This window comes from Musca vetustissima, unplaced genomic scaffold, assembly GCF_032173495.1.
Source record: "Musca vetustissima isolate MV318-11 ecotype Yass unplaced genomic scaffold, APGP_CSIRO_Mvet_v1 utg28238, whole genome shotgun sequence".
Classification (NCBI taxonomy): Eukaryota; Metazoa; Arthropoda; class Insecta; order Diptera; family Muscidae; genus Musca; species Musca vetustissima.
In genome coordinates, this window is record NW_026877852.1 from 22,179 (window position 1) to 42,685 (window position 20,507).

At 37.0% G+C, this 20,507-nt stretch overlaps 1 protein-coding gene across 1 annotated transcript in view; it reads right to left on the bottom strand.

The window, feature by feature from the left end:
• Nucleotides 1–1,965: 1,965 nt before the first annotated feature.
• Nucleotides 1,966–20,507, bottom strand: part of LOC133322534 (tyrosine-protein phosphatase 69D-like) — a gene marked incomplete at its 3' end in the record, with an annotated part of 114,060 nt that continues 95,518 nt past the window's right edge. The window contains exons 10-12 of the mRNA XM_061531522.1: nt 6,069–6,221; nt 2,203–2,313; nt 1,966–2,145 (exon numbers count right to left, since the gene is read on the bottom strand). Of these exons, the coding sequence (XP_061387506.1) occupies nt 1,966–2,145; nt 2,203–2,313; nt 6,069–6,221 (444 nt within the window). The remainder of the gene's footprint in view (nt 2,146–2,202; nt 2,314–6,068; nt 6,222–20,507) is intronic.

A 20,507-nucleotide genomic window follows, 5' to 3' on the forward strand; every position in this document is an offset into this window, starting at 1 on the left:
TGATTTTTTTAATTTTAGTCCTGCTTCTTTAATTCGTTGCAAAGTTTCTTGTGTGCGTTGCCACATTTCTGGTTTAGATGTTCCTCCTATTAAAATATCATCGAGATAAATTACCACCCCTTTCACACCACTTAATATGCCTTCCATAATTCGCTGGAATATGCTGGGAGCCGTAGAAATGCCGAAAGGCAGTCGTGTTACTTCGATCAATCCTCTATGTGTGTTCAGTGTGAGTATTCTGGCTGACTCGTTATCCACTTTCACTTGAGTGTATGCACGACCGAGGTCTAAACGCGTAAACCAATTACAATTTGCTAATGTTGCAAACACTTCTGTGTTCGTTGGCAGCGGGTAAGTTTCGACCTATTAACGTCGGACCATCGCCTGACACTATCAGTAGTGTCAGCTGTTTACTATGGGCCCCTAGTCTAACAGGTACCATAACTTCACCACAAACTTTTAAATTTTTATCCATACCCCACGTACGGAGTTGTATTTGGCTTTGTTTTAATGGTATGTCACCAAATGTATTGTTAAACGCATTTTCTCCCATTATTGAATGGCTGGCCCCGGAATCAATTTCCATTAAGACTGGCTTGTCGTAAACCATAACCTCCTTTTTTATAGACGGAATGCTCTCACTAGCAACCGACAGGATATATTCACTTCCGCTATGATTTGTTTCTACCTGGTTAACTCTGGAATTTCTCGTTGGTCTTCGCTGATACTGACCTTTTGACTTTGATTTTGTAATACACGCCTTTTCAATATGACCTTGCCTTTTGCAAAAATTACATTCAACATCCCTGAACCGACAAGTATCTGGCGCATGGTTACCGTGACATCTGAAGCATTTCTTTTGAGTGTGGTCTTTGACATTTCTCTGCTTGTTCCCCACAACTTTGTGTATTTCTTGATGTACGGAAGCAGTTTTCAACGCTGCAATATTTTTCTGGGCTTCTTCACACGCTATAGCCTCTTCCTGGGCTATCCGTAACGTTAGTTTGTCGTTCGCCAACAACCGTTTCTGCAGGCTTTCATCCCGCATTCCACATACTAATCTATCCCGAAGCATCGTCTCGAGGTTAGAAAATCCACAAAACTGGGACAACTTACGTAGCGCTGCTAAATATTCCGGTATGGACTCTCCTTCTTTCTGGTCCCTACGATAAAATTGAAAACGTTGAATTATTTCATTTGGTTGGGGGCAAAAATGTTCCCGTAGCAAATCGATGGCTTTATCATACGCAAAGTCGTCTTTGGTTATGTCATCTGGTGTTGCAATGGATTTCAACAATGTATACGTCTCTGTGCCGCAGGAAAATAAAAATATGGCTTTCTTTGTTTTCGACTCTGTCCACCCGTTCGCCGTAAAAAAGAACTGCATCTGTTCTTCATAAATCTGCCATTTGCCGGTATTTACGTTGAACTGGCACAAATCCCCATATCTCGAAGCCATCGTCTTTACTTCTGGATTATTTCCTTTAGCACCTGGTTCCATTTGTTCCTCGTCGCCAATTTTATATATTATTTATTCATAGTATATTTTAATTCAATAATTTTATTCGGTTTCTTATACTAGAAATTTAAGCACGTCTTACATTAGAGAATACAAAAAGAGAAGAGAGCTTTCTAATCAAGGAAACAGCTGTTTTTCGTTATTGACGTTTCTCGCTTTGTCCTTGGTTGTACTATTTAGTATGTAACAGAATCGAAAATGGAACACTCCATTCGCTATGCTGCAGCACAAAACGCTGTCCAAAGTTTCTTCTCATAATTTGCAAGAAATTTCACGAAAATATCTAAAAAATTTTCAACAAACAAATCTGAACCTGTTTTCACAAAAATTCTGTTGCAATTTCTTCGAAACATCTTCTTCCAAAAAGCTTATATTTGGTGTTTAGAAAGAATAATTTTCCATGCCCTATTTTACCATTCAGAATATGTCTATGTATTTGAACTTACCTCCGAAAGCATGACAATAGTGGTTATACTTTGCTCCAAAACCATTCTCCAAAAATCTTCAATTGTGTTCTCCATTGGATCTTGTGTTATTATAAAGTTTTCAGAATTATCATATCCTTCAATGAACGATGCATTAATATATGTTGAATTTTCTTTGTGTGGCAAAGGAGAAAGTATTACCTAAGAAAAAAAAAAACATAAACCTTTTTGTATAATATTTTGTTCCAGCTAACAAACCCTGTTTCGGTCATATGGTATAACAAGTTCGCTTCTATTTTTAGACATATTATTTTCACTTCCACCGATAGAAGAAGTTTTGTTAGTTTCATCATTAATAGTTTGAAGTTTCTGAAACGAAAATAAAGAAATAAAATTAATATGTAAAAAAATAATTTAAAATTGGAAAATATGTTAAATTGGTATATGTTTATTAGAAAATATATGGAATGGCATTACTAATCGTAAAATTGTATTAAAACTAAAGGCACCATTTTATATTCATTAAGGTCACAAAAATATATAACTTCATTACTCTTAATGTATTGCTATATGTTAAACTTTATTTCAAACCAAGTCTTCTATTTTTAGATTTTTTAGTTATGTGATCAGTATTTACTTCATATTTATGCATGGACATAAGAGCGTGGACTTTGCTTTTGATTTCATATATTTTTAACAAAATATTTATATTTATATTTGGAAATACTACAATCGCATCAAGTAGATTAGATAGTATGGGATCTTTCGCTTTCCACATAGTGATCTACAGAACCACTTTCAGATATTTTTCATAAAATTGTATGATTTCTTTAAAATCTTTAGATTAAAATTTTACAATTCTCGATAATTTTTTTTATTTCCAGAAATCTGCTTGTCGTATTTACATTTACAATTAGTTTGCCCAAAAATGGGACAAATAATGTAGTTCTATAAAAATACTGAGGGTTCGAACTCATTACATTTGACTTCTACTTTTGCGTACCAACCCTTCTTGCCAGTGAAACTTCTACTTCTTAGAAATAAATCCAAATTAAATCTTATCATTTTCCCCTATTACTTCAACGATTCTACTAAAAGAAATCCATTATTCTTATATGAACAATAGGACTTTATTTAACATATTTCGTGACTTGTTCCAAGTAATTATATAATTAAATATGTTGAGGTATTTTATTTCGATCCCTGACAATTACTTAATTTACTTATTTTGTTGGGGAGGCCAGCCCCCGAAACGAAATTTTTCCACAGTAAATTTATGTTTGCAACAGCGATTTTTTTTCATTTTATACTAGCGGGCCCCCGAAATGAAATCCTGTATACGCCCCTGCCCTGTCCATACTAAAGTAATTTCATGAAATAGTTTACATTAAAGTAGGCGTTTTTAGATCGAGCTCCCCACTACAGTAATTTTAAAAAAATGTTCAATTTAGGAACTCGATCTAAGAGCTCATAATTTCGTGTAATTTGTTTTATAAAATCACTTTTTTATGACCTTCGACTTACCAATCCCAAAACAGACAAAAAAGTATAGCAATATTTTCTAACGTTTTTACCTGGTCGTTCAACTAAGACGATTAAAACTTTTTTCGCATTCATTTGAATAAAATTTAGTTTCTAGATGGAATTTTGTTCGAACAAAATTTTAAACATTAGAATAGTGTTGGACAATCTATTTCACCGTATGATTACATATTTTCAACAACGTGACAACATCCGAAAAATGAAAGAGAACAAATAAAGAATGGAAACTGGAACTAAAAAACTGGACCTAGTTCCTATCGTTCCTTTATAGGAAAAGAATTCTAAAGTTTCTGTTGATATAAATTTATTAATATTCGAATTCGTGGAAAAAAATATTTTTAATAAATTTAAATGCGCATATAAGTTTGACTTTCGGATTTAATTACATTTTCTTAATATATATATAAGACTTCCTCATAACGGTAGCCCAATATTACGGTAGCTTTTTATACCCTCCACTATAAGAGAGAACTTTGAAATTTGCACGTACATTACTACTCCTAAGATATTTGGTATTGAAAATGTTCCATATTGGTTCTCTTTTAAGGGTAAAACGGTATTTTGTAATATGAGGAATTTTGACGATTTTTTAAACAGAATTGGTAGTGATTTTATATTTTGGATTGTCATTGAGTTGAAAATTTCCGTACAAAAAATATTAATGTTTCAGGGTACCGCCCATATTCTCAATATTCGTTATTTTGAAGATCTTTGGCACGGCCTTCAACAGAATTGCTTCTAATTGAATATAAGGGAATTACTGAGCAAAAAAGTTTTCAATATTGGTCCACTTTTGTGGGGTAGCCCCGGTACATACAATATTCGGTATTTTGGGGATTTTCGTCACGCTTTCAAGCAAATTGGTTGTAATTTTATATTTTAGATCATCATTGAGAACAAAATATCATCACAAAAAATTATCAATATTGGTTCAAGTTTCCGGGTAACACCCATAAAATGGTATCCCCCATACCACTACTCAAGTGGTGCCAAATCTTTGTATTAGCTGTAATATGTCATCCCGGTATATTGGGGGGTAAGACACATTTTTGCAAACAAATCTCTATTTAGGTCCAAGTTTTGATATAGCTCCTACATACTGGCCCCCCGTCCCCATTTTCGGTTTTTTAAATAAAGACCGAATTTTTTCAAAGAGTTGGCTATAATTAGGCAAAACGGATTCCAGTGAATAAATAACATCATCCCAGAAATTATGTACTATACCTTAACGTTTAAAAAAACGCCATAAATATTTCCCGTTCAATTTTGCAATTTTATAGTCACATGTTCAACCTGAATAGATAACATCATGAGACTCTTTATTATAATAAATGTTTTCGATGGAGATTTTGGTATCACCTCCACATATGGTATTTTGCCTTGGCTGTTTTTAAATATTACTGTTTTTTTTTTTTTGTTAATTGTTCTCTTTCCTGTTGAGCTTAATGATAGATTTTTGCAAAGAAAATATATTGTATATTAGTTTTATTTCTGTGATACAAATTTTTTATGTCGAATATATGTAGGGTATTCTTTTTATAAGTTCAAAGATATTGACAAATGTTTAGGCATATAACCACCATAATATGGTACCACTTGATTTAGTACTTTAAGGAACAACATGTTCCTATGGATGGACACGAACTCCATTCAGAATGTCTTCTGATTTTCCATCCTAGCAATTGCCCAACATTTATGTGCATTCTATGGAAAACGTGTACATACAATGATCGCGTGTAAATTCAATGATATACATTTAAATTTTTTAGGTATTCTCACATAAAATAGTTTCAATACAATATCAATCCAACTGAAAAAAAATAAATAATAAAATATTTGGAAAATTTTTCAAAATGTCTCAAAATAACATCTGTGGATGTTGCAACCAAAATAGCTACATAATAAATTCGTGGAAATGCAAATATGCTTCATAAATTTTTTTGCAAATTTTTCGCGATTTTCAAATTTTTTGAACCTTTTCCCTGAAGCTCCACTAACATTTCAAGACTAAAATAAGAAAAATCCTTTCAGCCGTTTTCGAGTTTTAGCGAGACTAACGAACAGCAATTCATTTATATATATATATATATATATATAGAATACAAAATTTTGACCCGCTAAATATTGACCGATCTTTATCAAAACAGGCATGCTTATTTTGGCCCGTGCCATAATTGCGGCATCTGGAGCGACCAGAAAAACCGACAAAAATTAAGTATTTGGTCCATTTCATCCCCTAAATATTAACCAATCTTTACCAAAAACAATATTTCGTGAAGATTGGTCCATAACTATGGCCTGTATCGTGTTTACAAATTATAATGGACTGACGGACGGACACACATGTCTAGATCGACTCAGTCGAGATATGACGATCGGTATACTTGTAGGTGGGTCTAGGACCAATATTTCGCGGCGTTACAAACTCTTGGGGCTGCACAAAGCTATAATACCCTGACAACAAAAATTCAAAATATATTTAATGCTACTATATACTACAAATGATCAATTCATATACTTATAGAATGATATCGAGATACGATTTGGTATGAATGTATAAAATTACATATTGTTATTCTTACCTCAAATTCCATTTCCAATTTACACTTTTCCCTTCCGTCATCCAATTTGGATTTCAGATTCTCCACAGCAGCTGATAGTCCAATGGCATTTATTTCTGTATTTCCTAAATGCGCTGTGTCTAGCAATGCTCTATACAGAAATATGTATTGTTTCTGGAAAATATACAATAAAACATTTCAACATTTTGGATGTATTCAAATAGGTTATATCGCTTAATAAATGCCAATAGCTTCAACACCTTGGGTCAAAAACATTAGTTGTGAAAAGATTCATTGATATAAAATAATAAATACAATGAAGAGTATCTCAGTTAAAATCAAAAATATATAATTTTTGAATGCCTCTGAGCAATACCTTGGGCCAAAAAAGATTCATCATTCTGTTATGACATATATTTTTTGATCAATAATACCTCACATACTGAAAAAATGTCCCGACCTTCTTCATAATGGCTTTCGAAATAGCATTGTAATCACACGACGTTTTATTTATGTGTCCATAAAAACCCTTATTTATGGAAACGTTGCATGCAATAATTTTCTATTTTCACTCTAAATATCTTTAGTGTAGTGTAAACAATTTTTAAAAATACTTCAAATGAATCGAGGTCTGACCAAAAAATGTTTACCACAGTTCATGTTTTAATTACGTGACCACAACTAAATTAAACACTTATGAAGAGAAATCAAATTATAACACTACCTTCGAACATACAAAATAACGTTCTAGGACATTCCAAAATAACATTTAAAAATAAAAAATTACCAATTCATTTTTAAATAAGAGTAGTTTGTACATGTTTTGCAATACATTGTATTAAAACTATTTGTACACATTAACTTATGAGAAACTTTTATTTTGATTTTTAAACTATTAGTGCATTTCCAGCAATTGAAAGTATTCTCTCAGATTCCACAGAAGTTTGTTTTATGGATAATCAAATTTTTAGTTCTAAAATAGAATTAGTGACAAGTATTTGATTTTATATGTCAAACCTTTCATCACTACTAAATGACACACCAGATTCCCGTTCCCACGACAATCGGATCTACGCTCCGGAACGACCCGAGTTCGACTCGGCCAGGGATTGTCAACCCAGCGACAGCTGTACAAAACGAAAGTTTTTTCCACAGGTGAGCAATTCATGTCGGCAGCTTTGCTCGCCATTCTTTTAATCCGTGCCGGCGTTGAACAAAACCCAGGCCCTGATGTCTGGTTTTGTTCAGTGTGTCATCAACGCATCGCTGCAAATTCCACCTCTGTGCGATGCAATGTTTGCAACAACTGGTGTCACCTGAGGAGGTGCTCAGGTCTCACCTCACACCGCGACTGGTCACACAGCTTCATTGCCAGCTGTTGCCTGCAGCCTTCGACATCTAGCACCTTAACTCCAACAGCCCCGAGAAATTCCATCCGTTCTCAGCAACCTGCCCAGAACTCCAAGTGGTACTGTTCGGTTTGCGGGGAAGTAATACGGAGAAATATGACATCTGTAAGGTGCAATGGCTGCAGAAACTGGTGCCATATGAGAAGATGTACCACCCTGCGTTCACACAGGAATTGGAATCCAGGCTTTGTAGCCGATTGCTGCACTAACAATCCAGCAATATCCGCTAGAATCCAGTGGAGTCCTTCCAGTACTACGGCTAGCACTCCGTCTAGTTTTCCATCCAGTAGTACTGCTACTAGTGTGAGTACTAGTGGTAGAGCTAGTCATTCCGTTAGCTCTTCCTCCAGTTCTGCTGCTAGCTCCCCGGCTAGTTTTCCTTTAAGCAGAACTCCTACCAGTTCCAACGCTGGTAGTTCCACTAGTTATTCTACTAGTGATTCGCGTACTACGGCTAGCACTCCGTCTAGTTCTCCATCCAGTAGTACGACCACTAGTGCTCATACTGGTAGTGAAGTTAGTTATTCTACTAGCTTCTCTTCCTATTCTACGGCTAGCACTCCGTCTAGCCATTCATCAAGTAGAATTCATTCTAGTGTTCCGACTAGCACTCCTTCTAGTCATCCTATTCCAACAACGAATGCTCAAAACTTCCCATCCAGACAACAGCGTTACAGGCAGGTTTTCCGTTCGCCGAATAACTCCACCCGCCTGCCTCCACAGCAGCAGTCCATGCAGGGGTGTGATCCAAATACCTCATTCCTAATCATGCAATTTAATTGTAATGGTCTTAGGAATAAGGTAATTGAGATCACAAACTTCATGCATGAAAACAACATCCTCATTGCTGCCTTGCAAGAGACGAAGCTGACCAGTAGTTGTTCCTTATCCTCCTCCGGGAATTACAATATCATTCGGCGAGACAGAGATAGAGACCATGGCGGGGGACTCGCATTCATCATCCAGCGAGATGTCAGATATACTCTGACTACCCCTCCATCTCCTTCCCAGTCTGATCCTTTCCTGGAGGTTTTGAGCATTTCAGTTCATTCCGACGATGCTGAAATTGAAATTGTCAATGTATATATTCCGCCCGTCAACAGCATTGGGGCTAGTTATCATCCAAGCATCATCCATCTGCTGCAGGGAGATAATAAACTTGTTCTTGGCGATTTCAACGCTCATCATGAGATATGGTATTCTCAACTTCCAAATGATCCTCGCGGTGTTCTTATTGCAAACCAGATAGACGAGTCCGATTTCGCTTCCATCAATGAGGAATCCTCTACCAGAGTCACTGCCAGGTGTTCGAGCTCTCCGGACATTTCCATCGTCAGTCCATCGCTCCTTCCATATACTTCCTGGCAAACCAAGGTCGCTTTAAATTCAGACCATATTCCCATCCTGGTCACGGTAGAGAAACCCAGCGATTTCGTAGAGCCCGATCAGCGTACATTCATGAATTATAATAAAGCCAACTGGCACGGCTTCACAAAATTCATTGAGGACTCCTTAAGTCCTATGCCGCCACCCGTATGTGCCAGAAAGGGTGAGAAGATTTTCCGAGAAATTATTCAAAAAGCGGCAAAACGCTTTATTCCTGCGGGCAGAATTCCTCTAATGAGACCAAATTATCCATCCAGGGCATCCAGATTGGCACAGCAACGCGACCAACTCCGTGCCGAAAGCCCCGCTGACGACAGAATTCCGCAGCTTAGCGCTGAGATAGATGCTCTAGTCCTTGAGCACAGGCGCTCTAAATGGTTAGAACACCTTAACCACTGCAACATTAATTCCAAGCAGCTATGGTCCACAATTAAGAGTCTATCTGGTTCCAAAAGAAATAAAAATCTCCCTGCTATTTCCTTCGATAACATTCAACATTCCGATGCCAAAAAATGTGCAATGCAGTTCTGCCGCCAATTCATTGAGCATCCATCTTCGCAGAACAGGACCAAGCGAGCAGTTATCCGGAGATCCAAGAATCTTAAAAGAAACTTGCAGCCACTATCATTTACATCCAGCGAGGTAGAGGCAATTATCTCCAAATCCAAACCATCCAAAGCCCTTGGTCCAGACGGCATATCCATGTTCATGTTAAAGAAGCTTGGAGCAATAGGGCTGGGCTATCTGACCAAAGTCCTCGAGTTATCGATGTCACAGTTGGTAATTCCTGACATTTGGAAAGTTGCCCGGATTATTCCAATCCTAAAACCTGATAAATCCGCTACTAATGGGGAATCCTACCGCCCGATTTCTCTGCTGTCGCCAGTAGCCAAGGTTTTAGAGTCTCTATTGCTTCCGTCCCTGAAACAGCATTTCGTTCTTGCTCCCCACCAACACGGTTTCAGGGAATCATATAGCACAACAACGGCTTTGCAAGAAATTACTTCCAAGATTGCGAATGGCCTCAATCAGCGACGACCACCTGAACGGACCATTGTGGCAGCTCTAGATCTGTCCAAGGCGTTTGATACGGTCGATCATTCCGAGCTGATTTCCGATATCACAAATTCCACCCTTCCGTGTGATATCAAACGTTGGCTTGCCAACTACCTTAATGGGCGGCAGGCCTTCGTTGAGTTCCGTGGCCAAAAATCCAAATATCGCAAGATCAAAATGGGAGTACCGCAAGGCGGTGTCCTTTCTCCCATTTTGTTCAACATGTATCTTGCGAAACTCCCCATTCCTCCACCAGATGTTTCAGTGGTGTCGTACGCCGATGACTGTACGATTATTTCGTCCGGCGTTAACATTGACGACGTAAGTGCAAGAATTTCCAGCTATCTAGCCACCATCACCAACTTCTTCCGGGAGCGCAATCTAAAATTATCCACTGCAAAGTCTACCGTGTCACTTTTCACTTCCTGGACGCGAGAAGTCAATCTAGAACTTGACATTTCCGTTGAAGGTAGGCGCATCCCCACCGTCCATAATCCGAAAATCCTTGGGGTGGTCTTCGATAGCCTCCTTCATTTCTCCTCGCATTCCAATTACATCAACCAGAAGGTGAAAGCTAGGAATAAAGTTCTGAAAGCTTTGGCTGGCACCTCCTGGGGCAAGGATAAAGAAACGCTGGTAACGACTTATAAGGCTATAGGTCGTTCCATCCTGAATTATGCTGCCCCAGTCTGGACTTCTTTCCTTAGCGACACACAATGGAGATCATTGCAAACTTCCCAAAATAATGCACTCCGAATTGCAACCGGGTGTGTCCAGATGACGAGCGTCGATCACCTCCATGAGGAGACCAGGATGCTGTCAGTCAAGCAACATAATGTGTTGTTGACTAGACAGTTCCTGCTGGCATGCTATCTGCCGTGTCATCCTAACCATCACATTGTGATGGCAGATCCACCTCCGCGACACATCCGCCAGGACTTCAGGCGCTATCGTGATGGCATCCAAGACGTCATTCCATCGGACGTCAACAGATTGTCGATAGCGAATGCGATGAAATCCGTGCATCAACTGGCGGTCTCCGATGCCATAAATGGCTACAGATGCAATAAAGTCCTACAACAACATCCTCCTGCAATTTCGGAAAGTGAGAGGCTTCTCCCTAGGCAAACCCGTTCAATTCTGGCACAACTAAGGTCCGGATACAGCAATGTACTCAACTCGTATCGAGAGCGCATTGTCCCCGGAACCCTAAACAGGTGTCCCTCCTGCCAGCAAAGCCCTCACGACACACACCATTTATTCAATTGTCCGTCCGAGCCTACGAGTCTACTGCCCATAGACTTATGGCTAAAGCCATTAGAGGTGGCACAATTTCTCCGGCTACCCTCTTCAAATCCGAATTCCTAATTAATTAATTAATATATTTTCCTTTTCCTTCTTCCGTTTTCTTCTATCACATTTTTCAGGAAAGAACTTTCGTCAACAGCCAACCTGTTACAACAACAACACCAGATTCCATTTCATTGAAGAGCCGACCATAAATACCTTATGCACTTTTAAGACTTTTTTGACAAACGCATTCACCAAACAAACTGCGACTCTTAAAAACTTTTTGAGTCACTGATTCCAGTCTTTATTTTTTAGTAATTTGCCTTTAGTTTGAAACGAGTTGTACTTTTTAATTATATACTTACTAGCAAAGTACCCGCTACTTCGTATGCGCGGAAAGAGAATAAAAAAATATTTCATATGGAAGTCGTGAATACCGTATAATTAGTTGTACTATAGTTCTGAATTCCACCTATATTCCTACATTTAATATCAAGTTGATTATTATTAAGTACTCTTCATACACATAAGCACTATTTTCCGAAATCCATTAGCAAAAACGCACAGGTTCCACATGTAATTCCATTTAGAACTTTTCATTATACATTTTCAAAACTACCTCTATACCGTCACCTCCACTAAATTTAGTACCAAAAACCCTTTGGTCCTTTCTAACTCTGTCAATGACCAACATTCTAAATTTTAGATTTCCAGCTCTCTCCGTTACCCAAATTCAAATTATTCCAAATTTAGTGAAATTTTTATTCTATTTACTACTGGTGCACATAAATGCGAGTTTCCAAAGTTGTCTCCATAGCTCAATACTACACTTCAACAGTAATCTAAGTTCCAAATCTCAAGATTCAACCAAATCCAAATTGTTTCAAATTTAGTACCATTTGGTAATTCTCACACTCATAGGTAAGAATTTCTAAAACTACATCAATCCTACTCTCTAAAAGTAATTTTACTTCCACCAAAGTCCAAATTGTTCCAAATTTAGTGATTTTCGTACTCATAAGTACAAATTTCCAAATGTACCTAAATCCTTCTTTCAAATAGTCTAAATTTAAGAATTTCTGCTCTGTGTGAAACCATTCCGCACTTTTCGTACACATATACCAAACCAATCTCAATATTCCAAACCTGCTTTCAATCGTAAGTCCAAATTTAATAATTTCAGCTCTATCTGTTCACTAAACTGTACCATATTTGGTACCATTCTGTAATTTTCCTACACTCCCAGAGTAACCTAAGTTGCAACTTTCAGGATTCGAGTTCTACCCGTTCACCAAAGTCCAAATTGTACCAAATTTTGTGGTTGTCGTACCCAAAGTACAAATTTCCAAAAATACCTCAGTCATGCACTCCAATAGCAACCTTAGGTCCACATTTAAAGATTCCAGCTCTATTCGTTCACCAACATCCAAATTGTACCATTTATTACTTTTCGTAGACGTAAGTATGAGTTTCTAAAACTGCCTCATTTTCCCACTGAAACAGTAATTTTATTCATTAATTTCAGGATAACAGCACTATCGCTTCACATAGATCCTAATTGTACCATATTTAGTACTTTTCGTACTCATGAGTTCGAATTTCCAACACTGTCTCAATCCTTTGCTATAAGATTAATTTTATTTTCAAATCCATCCACCTCTATCCTTTCACTCAAATCTAAATTGTACTAAACATAGCACCATTTAGTACAGATAATTACGTATTTTTAAAACTACCTCATCTTACACTCCAACCTTATTTTTAAGTCCAAATATTAGGATTCCCGCCCACACAAAACGCCCACACATAATTGCGAAATTCCAATACTTCCTTAATCTCGTAATTTTAATTCCAAATTTACGTTTACTATCTCTATCCGTTAACTCGAATCAAAATTTTTTTACCATTTAGTACACATAATGACGAATTTTAAAAAATTACCGACATATCTCAATTCTGCACTCAAACTGTAATATTAATTGAAAATTTCAGAATACAGCCCTATCCGTTCACACATTTGTAAGCTTTTCGGTACCATTTAGTACGTTTTGATTCTATAATTAAAAATTTCCTAAACTATGTCAATCCTGCACTCCAACAGTAATTTTAATTAAAAAATTCGGGAGTCCAGCTCTATCCCTTCACACGTAATCTAGTTGTACCAAATATATGTAGTACTATTTAGTACACATAGGTAATATGCTTCCATATCTCAATTCTATATTCAAACATCAACCATTAGTCCAAATTATGGGTTTCCAGCTCTCTCCGTTCACCCAAATCCATCTAGTGCCGTTTAGTACTTTTCGTACACATAAATACGAGTTTTCAAAGATGTCTCTATAGCTCAATCTTCAACAGAAATCTTAATTCCAAATTTCAGGTTTTCAGTTCTATCCTTTCAAGCAACATCCAAATTGTACTAAATTTAGTACCATATATACCTTTCGTACCAATAAGTACGAATTTCATAATCTACCTCAGTCCTACACTCCAACAGTCATTTTAATTCCCAATTTGAAGACTTCAGCTCTATCTGTTCACCTAAATCCAACTTCCACCAAATTTAGTACCATTTAGTACTTTCCGTACAAATAAGTATGATTTTTAAAGCTAATTCCGATTATCAAGATTCCATCTCTACACACTCAACTGAAGGTAAATAGTACGGAATTTAGTATCATTTTACACTTTTTATACACATAAGTACGAATGTCTTAAACCATTTCCGTACATCAACAGCACTTCCCAACCTGTATTCCATTTAAAATGTCAAGATTCCAGCTATATATGTTCAATATATACAATAGGAACTAAATTCAGTAAAGTTTAGTACCTTTAGTACACTTATAGGTCGAATTTCCAAAAACCCTTTTGCACATCTTTCTAACTTTCCATCAGTGACCAACATTCCAAATTTCAGAATCCTAGCTCTTCCCGTTCGCTTATAAAAAGGATGCCATATTTGGTACATTTTAGTACCCTTTTGCACATCTTTCTAACTTTCCATCAGTGACCAACATTCCAAATTTCAGAATCCTAGCTCTTCCCGTTCGCTTATAAAAAGGGTACCATATTTGGTACATTTTAGTACTTTTCGTACCCTTCTACTTCCAACAAAACTTCCTGCATACCCCGATCCTACACGCCCATAATGATTCCAAATTCAAATTTAAATGTATCAAATTTAGTACAAAGTAGTACGAATTTCCAATACTTCTTACTAAACCCACACCCCCACAGTTATCCTAAATCCAAGTGTAGTACGAATTTCCAAAACTTCCTACTTAACCCAAACCTACACTCCACAGTGATCCTAATTCCAAGTTTCAGAATTCCAACGCTATCGGTTCACTCACAATCCAAATTGTACCAAATTTAGTAAACAGTAGTACGAATTTCCAAAACCTCCAACTTACCCTAACCCTGCAACCCCACAGTGACCCTAAATCCAAGTTTCAGGATTACAACTCTATCGGTTCACTCACAATTCAAATTGTACCAAATTTAGTACACAGTAGTACGAATTTCCAAAACCTCCAACTTACTCTAACCCTACAACCCCACGGTGACCCTAAATCCATGTTTAAGGATTACAACTCTTTCGGTTCACTCACAATTCAATTTGTACCAAATTTAGTACACTGTAGTACGAATTTCCAAAACTTCCTACAGACCCCAATCCTACACCCTCACAGTGATCCTAAATCCAAGTTTCAGGATTCCAACTCTATCGGTTCACCATCAATTCAAATTGTACAAAATTTCGTACATAGTAGTACCAATTTCCAAAACTTCCTACATACCCCAATCCTACACCCCCACAGTGATCCTAAATACAAGTTTCAGGATTCCAACGCTATCGGTTCACTCACAATCCAAATTGTACCAAATTTAGTTCACAGTAGTACGAATTTCCAAAACCTCCAACTTACCCTAACCCTACAGCCCCACAGTGACCCTAAATCCAAGTTTCAGGATTACAACTGTATCGGTTCACTCACAATTCAAATTGTACCAAATTTAGTACACAGTAGTACGAATTTCCAAAACCTCCAACTTACCCTAACCCTACAACCCCACAGTGACCCTAAATCCAAGTTTCAGGATTACAACTCTATCGGTACACCCTCAATTCAAATTGTAAAAAATTTAGTACACTGTAGTACGAATTTCCACAAATTCCTACAGACCCCAATCCTACACCACCACAGTGATCCTAACTCAAAGTTTCAGGATTCCAGCTCTATCGGTTCACCCACAATTCAAATTGTACCAAATTTAGTACATAGTAGTACCAATTTCCAAAACTTCCTAAATACCCCAATCCTACACCCCCACAGCGATCCTAAACCCAAGTTTCACGATTCCAAGTCTATCGGTTCACCTAAAGTTCAAATTGTACGATATTTAGTACACAGTAGTACGAATTTCGAAAACTTCTTACTTATCCCAAACAGAGATGCTAAATCCAAGTTTTAGGATTACAACACTTTCGGTTCACTCACAATTCAAATTGTACCAAATTTAGTACACAGTAGTACGAATTTCCAAAACGTCCCACTTAACCCAAACTTTCACCCCCATAGTGATCCTAAATCCAAGATTTAGGATTTCAACTCTATCGGTTCACCCACAATTCAAATTGTACCAAATTTAGTACACATTAGTAAACATTTTAAAAACTTACTACATATCTCGATCTTACACCCCTACAGTGATCCTGACTCCAAATTTCATGATTCTAGCTCTATTGGTTTGCATAAAATTCAAATTGCACCAAATTTAGTACCATTTAGTACCCATGAATATAAATTCTGAAACTGGGTAAAAAAAATTGCAAAACTACGTACATTCCCAATCCTACACTACAATCCTAATGTTAATTTCAAATTTCAGGATTCCAGCTCGATTTGTATCTCCAAATTAAATTTGTACCAAATATAGTATCATATACAGTATTTTTCGGTTAATTGACCCTACGGTTAATTGGTTTCCACGCTTAATTGAACCACATGATGGGGCAAAAAATATTTCATAGGAAAATACATGTGCATTTTCTCGGATAATTAAACCCTGTTAATTGATTTTCCCGCTTAATTGGTTCAAAATTCATGTCATCAAAAATAAATTTCCTTTTACTTTTCACCGGTTAATTGCTTAATAATAATTGAAAAATAATCTGCAATTTTTTGCATACATATTTGACATAATTTGTGAAAAAGAGTAGGTTAGACCTCTATTAATTCAAAACATATGTTTATTGCTAGGAAAAACTGCGAGAAAGCGTAATTTGTATTTGACATTGAAGTTCAAATTTACGTGATTACTGTAATTGAACAAACTATTCAATTAAGCGGGTTCGGATAATTGGTTCCTCGGTTAATTGAACTAAAATTTGTGCAAATTTTTATGTGCAATTAACCGAAAAATACTGTAGTACTTTTCGTACACATGAGTACACGCTTTCAAAACCATCTCATTAAATGGACTCTACATCTTTACCCTAATTCGCATTCCAAATTTCAAGTTTTTAGCTCTATCAATTCACGTGCTACGAAATTGTACAAAATTAAGTACATTTCAGTACTTTTCGGATATTTATAGTTCGAATTTCCAAAAACCCGTTGGTACATCTATCCTACACTCAGCGACCACCAATCCAAATTTCAGAGTTCTAGCTCTACCGGTTCGCCAAATACAAATGGTATCACATTTAGTACTTTTTAGTATTTTTCGTACCGTTCTAGTACGAATTTACAAAAACGCTTTTGTACATCTTCCTAACTTTACATCAGTGACCCACATTCCAAATTTCAGAATACTAGCTCTTCCCGTTCGCCTAATAGAAAGGGTACCATATTTGGTACATTTTAGTACTTTTCGTACCCTTCTAGTTCGAATTTCCAAAAACCCAGCCTTATTTCACGCCTACACACCAGCACCAACCCACACTCAAAATTTCAAGCTTCTAGCTTTAGCCGTTTCGTCTGGGCGATGATCTGTCAGTCAGTCACTCACTCACTCAACACTAAGCTCTTTTATATATATAGATAATATCGGAAAATCCTAAGAATGCCTGTGTTCAAACCCTTGTTTTATATCAAATGTACAATCAGTATTGGCTAAAAAAGGCACGTGAAAAATATTGCCCAAATATTTGAAGTGTCTATAAGAAATTTCTATTTTACTGGACAAATTACACAGAGCCAAATTGGTTGAAAATCGTGTCAAAAATCCTCATAATATTGCGATCTTTTTTGTGACAAAGAGCGCAACACACAGACAGACGGAAACGCATAAATCGACAATCGACTAACCAATAATTTTAGGTTGTCCCATAAGTGTATTCCCTTTTCATACCGATTTGCATATCCCATCACGGATTTTCAGCGAGCACAGTCTTGATAAGGTCCGCATCCGTCCTTCCTGGGCGGGCGCTGCGGTCTTCATCTTGCAAATCAAAATTGCCGGCTTTAAATTTCTTAAACCAATTGCGGACGGTCATAATGGTCGTAGTACCACTCCCGTAAACGGTGCAAATCTCGTCTGTAGTGTCCTTTGCACTATTGCCTTCTTTAAAGCAATGAAGCATAACATGCCGAAAATGCTATGGTATAAGTGAAACAGCGGCAGTGAAATATACTCGTGACGGATTGAAGCATCGAGCGAGGGTTACGTGAAGCATCAGGACAATATTTAACGAGCATCGCTAATTATAGCAACAGGTCAAACCTAACATCTTCAACAGGGAAACTCGATCTGGCCACCAAGGATGATGTTGATAAACGTAGAAAGCGGACCCAAAGGTAGTGTGCTACAATTGTTCCGAATCAGGACATATTTCCAGTCAATGGCCAAAACCACCGCGAAGAGAACGATGCCGAGATTGTCACAAAGTTCATTCTAAAGATACACAGACATATTGTAGAAGAAAAGAAACAAAAACTTACTGCGTATGTAATAATACGATAAATAGTTTTAGATAAGATGCCTTGATTGATACCGGTAGTGAATGCAGCATGATCCATAAAACAGTCGCGTATAAGCTAGGAGTCGACATTAGAAAATGCAACATGACAACAAAACTTACGATTGATGATATTGAAATTACGGCAGAACTTTACGTTGCGCATGATCATATTTTTAACCCGACCTTAATTCTTGGAAAAGACATTTTTACGAACAATGAAATACAGCTTATAGTAAATGATAAAGGGTAACGATTAGAATACGCTAACGTATTCACGACATGGAAAACTGAACGAAAACCAATATCTGAAATTAATTGCGGAGCAAAAGACGAAGATATCCGGTTATGTTGTGTGAACTGATAAACGACTATAGAACTGTTATGGGAAGAGACATCAGCAAAATCGGATTAAGGAACGAATTAAAAGTGAAAATTGAATTGACAACAAAGGAACCTGTTGTATCCAGGCCATACCAAATACCCGAATCGAAAAAAGAAATAGTAAAAACGATGATAAATGAACTTTTAGCGAACGATATTATAACAAAATCTACGCCACGTATGCCAGCCCAATTGTACTTGTAAAGAAGATTATGCGTCGATTATCGAAAAAACACCAGCACATAGTGAAGGAGATATTTCCAACTCCAAATATTGAAGAACGACTGCAAGACATAAACCAATTGAAATACTACACGGTCCTAGACTTGAACAGCGGATATTACCAGGTTCCGATGTACGATAATAGTAAAATGTATACTGCATTTGTGACACCGGATGGATTGTACGAATTTAAACGAATGCCTTTTGGACTTAAAAACCGCCAGCGTTTAATGGCACTAATCCGCGAGAGAGCTCGGGACGGGGATGTATTCCACTATATGGACGATATCGTTGTGGGAAGTAATAGTATTGGCGAAATGTTGGACACATTTCGGAAAGTATTTTCAGTCTTACGAGAACTAAATTTAACGCTGAATTTCTAAACGAATCTATAGAAATTCTTGGTCATAAATTACAACCCGACGAGTAGGGGTGTAGTCGCGACGGTCTAAAGAAGGCTAAAACGGCAGCAATTCTGAAATTTTAAACCCCCACAAATATATCAGCAGTAAGACATACGCAGTCATTTCAGAACCTCAGTAATTTCAGAACCTCTACGTGTATTATTGAGGAAGGATTGTTCGTTTTATTGGGATGAGAAGAAGGAAGCAGTATTCCAAGAATTAAAAACGTATTTGATATCCAACCCCATTTTGGTAGCGTACAAGATGAATAGTGAACACCAGATCCATACGGACGCCAGCTCCATAGGTATTGCCGGAATATTGATGCAGAAAGAAGCCGATGTGTGGAAACCTGTAGCTTTTTACAGCAGATCAACGACCGACGAAGAGAAAAACTATCATAGTTACGAACTTGAAACATTGGCAGTTGTCGATACGTTGGAACGCTTTAAATATTATATCTACGGCAAAGAAATAACGGTAATTACTGATTGTAGTGCATTAAAAACGACCATGCTGAAAATGTAATTAATACCCCGAATTGCGAGATGGTGGCTACATATACAGGACTTTGACGTCAAAATAGAACACCGAATATCATCAAAAATGGAACACGTTGGCGCTTTAAGCCGGGCACCATATGAGAAACCGAATGAAACCGAGACAGCATCGATGCGTATATCAAAAACCACTGTAAGTGAAGAAGATTGGTTATTCTCAATGCAACTTCAGGACGAGAAAATAAGGGAAATAGTAGACGGAGTTATCGCCAAAGACAAAACGTTATGCAATGAATATATTATTGAAAATAAATAAATCATTGAAATCAAATAAACATTTGAAATTAGCTCAAGAACAACATGATAATGCTGGTCATTTAGGACTTGAAAAAACGATACAAGGGCTAACTCAACGATTCTGGTTTCCTCGAATGCGAAACTTTGTTAAGTTTGTTAAGTTGAAATGAAATAAACATTTGAAATTAGCTCAAGAACAACATGATAATGCTGGTCATTTAGGACTTGAAAAAAACGATACAAGGGCTAACTCAACGATTCTGGTTTTTGGTAAAAAATCGGCGATTTTCCAAAAATATTTTTTCAAAGGTCCGCCATTTTGTTAATTTTATAGCGAAGTCAATAATCCTAGTTCATACGAGAGCCAGACATGTACTCTTTCTAACACCGTTGGAATTTTCGGATTCCGATGTTCCAGTGAGGAGTTATCATACCCGCCATCAAAAATAAGGACTTTTCTTTAATTACAAAAAACAACAACAATAACAAATTTTTTTGTAAATTATTTTTCTTCTCTTTTAAATCTTCAAATATATATGTGC